The 6,000-nt window shown below is 35.3% G+C and overlaps 1 protein-coding gene across 1 annotated transcript in view; it reads left to right on the forward strand.

The window, feature by feature from the left end:
- The window catches only part of LOC142340322 (uncharacterized), a 65,081-nt gene extending 62,966 nt beyond the window's left edge, over nt 1-2,115 (forward strand). The window contains exon 4 of the mRNA XM_075390897.1: nt 1,949-2,115. Within this exon, the coding sequence (XP_075247012.1) occupies nt 1,949-2,115 (167 nt within the window). The remainder of the gene's footprint in view (nt 1-1,948) is intronic.
- Nucleotides 2,116-6,000: the final 3,885 nt, after the last annotated feature.

Raw genomic sequence — 6,000 nt, forward strand, 5'->3', positions numbered from 1 at the left:
AAAAAACTTGAAAAAGTTTGAAATCGTAAAATAGTCTGAAACGGATTTTGCACTATAAAAGAGCACTAAAAAGTGATTTTTCTCATCTGTGCAGTATGGGGTCGAAACAGTTAAAAAATTAACTTTTTGAAAAATTAATTTTTTGAAACTCTCAATTGGATTTTGCACTATAAAAGAGCACTAAAAATGATATTTCTCTGATTTCAAGTTTCTCACCTTTCCAGCATAGGGGTCGAAACAGTGAAAATGATTTTTCGAAAAAAAAACCTGGAAAAAATCTGAAGTCGTAAAATGGTCTCAAATGGATTTTGAACTATAAAAGAGCACTAAAAAGTGATTTTGTTGCTGACTTCGCTTTTCTCACCTATGAAGTATCGGGGTCGAAACAGTGAAAAAATTGACTTTTTGAAAAAAAAACTTGAAAAACTTTTGAAAACATAAAGTGGTCTGAAATGGAATTCAAAAAATTCAACCTTAAATTTGTAAGATCTAAGCCAAAATTCTACGCAAAATATGTAAGATTGGTGTTAAAAGCGTTGAATTTATGTAAGATCTACGCTAATTACAACGCTAAAAATGTAAGATCTACGCTAAAATTCAACGCTAAATATGTAAGATCTACGCCAAAATTCAACGCTAAATATGTAAGATCTACGCTAAAATTCAAGGCTAAATATGTAAGGTCTACGCCAAATTTCAACGCAAAATATGTAAGATTGGCGTTGAATGCGTTGAATTTATGTAAGATCTACGCTAAATTCAATGCAAAATATGTAAGATCTACGCTAAAATTCAACGCTAAATATGTAAGTTCTACGCCAAAATTCAACGCAAAATTATGTAAGATTGGCGTTGAATGCGTTGAATTTATGTAAGATCTACGCTAAATTCAACGCTAAATATGTAAGATCGACGCTAAAATTCACCGCTTTATATGTAAGATCTACGCCAAAAATCAACGCAAAATTATGTAAGATTGGCGTTGAATGCGTTGAATTTATGTAAGATCTACGCTAAATTCAACGCTAAATATGTAAGATCTACGCTAAATTTCAACGCTAAATATGTAAGATCTACGCCAAAATTCAACGCAAAATTATGTAAGATTGGCGTTGAATGCGTTGAATTTATGTAAGATCTACGCTAAATTCAACGCTAAATATGTAAGATCTACGCTAAATTTCAACGCTAAATATGTAAGATCTACGCCAAAATTCAACGCAAAATTATGTAAGATTGGCGTTGAATGCGTTGAATTTATGTAAGATCTACGCTCAAGCGTAGATCTTACATAAATTCATCGCATTCAACGCCAATCTTACATAATTTTGCGTTTTTTAGCGTTGACACCTCGGCCCGGGAAATCCTCAATCACAATCCACGATTGACATGCATTTTACACAGTTTTAGGCTATTTAGAACGTTTTCTATAAATGCAGTACAGGTTTCATCAAAATTCACAAATTTAACAAGTATACCATTAATTTTCACAGCAATTTAGTTGATAATTGTGCAAACGGATTAACAATTAAGAACTTTCACGGTTTTGTGAAAAATTCCTCGACATGGGAATCATACCGCAACACAGCAAGTTCGTGCTCATCTCTATAGAATTCCGCCATTCCCATTGCTCATTTTTCCCATTGCTTTATTCAACAACACATTCCGCTCATTTCCAACTCTCGGACAATCCTCCCATTGTAGCCCCCCCCCCCCAGTTTAGTGGTCAGATAACGTATGTTCCGTAATCATGGTAACATACAATAACACAGGCTTTAACCCCGGGTTTATAGCGGTCGCTTCTCTTTTCCTCCATTTCTTATGTTCAATCATTTTCATTCCACTAATTTTCCAAGTTAAATTGGGATTTCATCGGGGATTTGCAATGCTAATTTGAAAGAACGGTTTGGCATTGTTGTTGAAGTGAGGTGGTTTTTTGTTCAACTAGGGTCAGATCCGGTGAAGGTAGTTTGTCCCAAGTGCGGGGAGTATGTGGAGACAGTGGTGTTGCAGATGCCATCTGCCAAGGCGATCATGATCTGCTCCATCCTAATGCTACTACTCCTCTGGTGCTTCTGCTGGATTCCACTCTGCATGAAAAGGTACATACCCTAGTCATTGACCAGATTCTTACCAATGCTACATATCTTGTAATTGCTTATAAGATGGAGTATATCTTGTAAGATCTTGTAAGACATTGCATATCTTGTAAGATCTCATAAAATTTGCAATGGTCAATGACTAGGGTACTCATAACTCTTTTGAGGGGAAGTTCAGATCAGGCAAATCTGAATTGTTCAACTGTTTTTTTTTTCATTTGTTTCTCCATTTATTATCATTCAACTTTCTGAACCGTCTGCTGTAAGTCCAGTGATCAAAAATTATGTGATTGATTGATTGTGCGATTGAACTGATAATGGTTAAATAGCATATCATTCGGTGGTACTGTCCATTAATTATTATTTTCATAACAAACCGGGTCGAAGAACTTTCTAAAAATTCTGAAAAAAACCTCGCAAAAATTTCAACGCAAAAACCCTTCATGGTAAAGCGCTAAAAATTTGTTGAAAAAATCGATAAAAACCACTAAATTTTCAAACAGTTCAGTTTATTTGCAAAACCTTCTCGCCTGGACTGAGTCTCGAACCCCACTCCCCTGTGTCAAATCTTTTGTACCATTCATTCCTCGAACTCTTCTCGTTCCATTTGATTTTAAATTAGTAAACCGTTTTGCTTGAAACCCGCTGAAAAGCCAAGTGAGTTGAAATTATGCGGAAAATGCGCTGAAAATTCAGCGCGTTTTAAACAAAATTTCAATGCATATTAGCGCAAATCAATGCAAATTTTTTCAGTGCAAATCTAACGAAATCTTAATTATCAAAATAAAATCAAATGTAAAAAATGGTAAGAATTTCTGGCATCAATTCAGAAAAGTTCTAAAATAACTGAAATTTTTAAACCGCTCTGAGGTTTCTTTCCAGCACTTTTCTTACAAAAAATTATGAGCTAAATCGGCGCTGACATCTCGACCCTGGAATGCTTTACAATTATCAAGCGTGAAACAAGCGCCAAACTGTATCCTAAGTGTCCATGACATATAGAAAACACCTGTGTCAGCACAATATACCCATTGCCAATATACCCAATGCCATTATACCCAATGAATTTTGATATTTTGTTCATTAATCCGACTACCATTTAACAGCCGCTATTACAAGTATGAACAAGTAAGAACATGGGATTAGATTATCCGCTTGAGTATGTTAAAACATACATTTAATAGCGGGGGCTAATTTGTAGTCGGATTATTGAACGAAAATATTAAAGTATATTGGATATAATGGCATTGGGTACAGTGGCATTGGGTATTTTGGCATTTGGCATTATAATGTCATGTAACCGAAAACACCATTTGAAACGCTTATTTCTTTCTGATTTAAGTTTAGTAAGTATATGTTACGAGTCATAACCATGCTTCATACAAACGTTTGCAAGTATTGAAATCTGGCACCGCATTTTGAAAAATTATGCACTATTGATCCGGCACTACAAACACCAAGAATTTTAAATATGCTTAGAACTTGCGGTGTTTAACATTGCTTGAAACACTTACTTTGCCGCTTTCAAAAACTGGCAGAGTTTGTAACGAAAACTGGCATTCTAGAATCTGACCTGGAAAAGAATTCGAACTTGAGTGTTTATTATTTTATGCAGCGCAGCAACACTGCATCAAAAATTTTACCCCGATGGTAATCGGTTCGTTTATGTTGATTGTTAAGAAATGTTTACCTATGTATTATTGAACGCAAGTACCTATAATTCCGCGCGCTCAAGTGAATGCTCTGATCTGGGTACCTCTCCAGTATAATTGGTTAAAAGGTTGAAAATACGAGCAAATTCAATTTTTTTAAAAAATACATTTAGCATGAATAGAAAAGAAGTAATCTTATTCAACGTAAACTTAGCAAGGAGGGTGCACTTAAACATTAATAAAAAAAATCTAATAAAGGTAGGACGAACGATTAACAAAAACCAACATAGACTGAACTTCTGAAATAACCAGCTTTAATTTTTCTTTGGCTGAACCGAGTTTTTACTTGAGCTCCATAAACTGGAGAACAGAGCGAGTATATGAATAGATAGTTAATATTGGTCACCATGCTCGAAGTTAATAAATCAGCAAAATAATAAAACTGAAATACACTGAACTTTAAGAAAATTGTCCATAATAATTTTGAGACTTTCACTTATTCATCGAGGCATTTCGTAGCAAATTATACGTCAAGGATTTTGTAGTTTTGAAACTATTATTGTAGTATTGCTAATTGGATAATTGCCGCCGCAATTATCGATACTACAGAGAGTATAATTATTTAACCGTCGACTTTGTGAACACTTTAGACTTAGTCTAAACTGACGGAATATTAAGAGAGAGCTATGCTGCGTGAATTGCGTTGAGTGAATGAATACATTATTCATAGCCAAATACTGCTGTGTATTATTTAATACACTATGCAGCGGTCCATACCGGCTGATTCACCACCGCTATTAATACGCGTAATACGTGAAGGATACTGAAGCTATCCAGGCCGCTCTTCAGCACCAATTCTGAAACGAATATATGACTAAAGACGAAGTAGTAGTCGGCTCCACGAATGACCTAGGAATTGATTCGGAGCTAGTCATAGGTCTTGTGATTTTTTAGTCGTGTTGACTCAATTATAAACACGCACGAGACTAGATTTTGCTGCTGAAGGAAATCAGACCAAAACTCAACCAGCGCGAAAGTAAGACGCTAAAAATCTAACCAAAAAATTCTCTTCTCTCTCTTCCTCTCTCTGCTCTAAGAGCGAAACCACTATTTTCTCCGCTAAGCGGGACTATCTGCAGCAATTGTAAGTCTGCCAATTTTCTAACAAAAATAGAGTTAAATTATTATTCATATCCAGCAGTAAGATGGATTCAATTTCTTGATTAAGATTAGATACCCCACCATATTTTCAAGTAGGAATTAACCCCCAATTGTGCTCTATTATTTTTATCTATTTACTAATTAATCTTTGTATCTAACCAATTTTATTTTCTAGCAAATAACACATAGATTTGGAAATTAGCAAAGAACATTGTGAGCATATAGTGAGACTTATTCTAGCACGCAATTAAGGTCGCTACAATAATATAGGTTTAGCTCTAGTGTGGTAATTAAGATCAAGCGAATAAAATACCTACCACATCAGAGTTAAAAACTGGTGCGACGAGGAATAAAGAACGTCGGTTGCTCACACATTTAGGAGCCTGGTGGACTTTTTGTGGCTAGTTTTCCAAACCAAAAACCCAGAGGTCACACAGGTTCTATGGTAGGGCCACATACCGCGCTATCCCAGTACCTGTGTGAGATGTTCTAAGATTCTGAACGTCTCAATTACGACCGACTAAAAGAGACGGGTTCTCCCCACAAAAGAACAGTCCACTGATTTAGTAACTTTGAGCACCGGTTCGTTGCTTCTCAGACCCAGATTTTGACACTGTAGGTTGGTTTTTTAAGCGCACACGTGAGTACATAATTGTGTATCATAAAAAGACGTATTTGTACTTCCCCCCTGCACAAAATTCGACAAGACCGGTCACATTAATGTTACTTTTAGACTAAATAATTGTGTTCAACTTAACCAAATCTTTAATACTGTTAGCATAACGAACTGTACTATCCCCCCCTAGTCCTATATACGAAATCATACACCCATATTCATTAATCTAGCTCTCATATATTGTCCGTAAGTTAACTTTAGCGTGTCTTATACATCTTAACTTTTGATTTATCATCTAAATTATTGAACTTATCATCCTCCAAACCCATAGTACTGCAAAAACAAATTGACCCACATGCAAATAAGCCTAGTTTAACGTGGTTCTACCTCATTATACATGCATAGTGTACCTTTTAGTGTCTCTAAAAGTTAATAAATCACTCTGATAGCTACAAATAACGTTGTATTGTTA

Source organism: Convolutriloba macropyga, chromosome 5 (assembly GCF_964194025.1).
Source record: "Convolutriloba macropyga chromosome 5, txConMacr16.3, whole genome shotgun sequence".
Taxonomy (NCBI): domain Eukaryota; kingdom Metazoa; phylum Xenacoelomorpha; order Acoela; family Convolutidae; genus Convolutriloba; species Convolutriloba macropyga.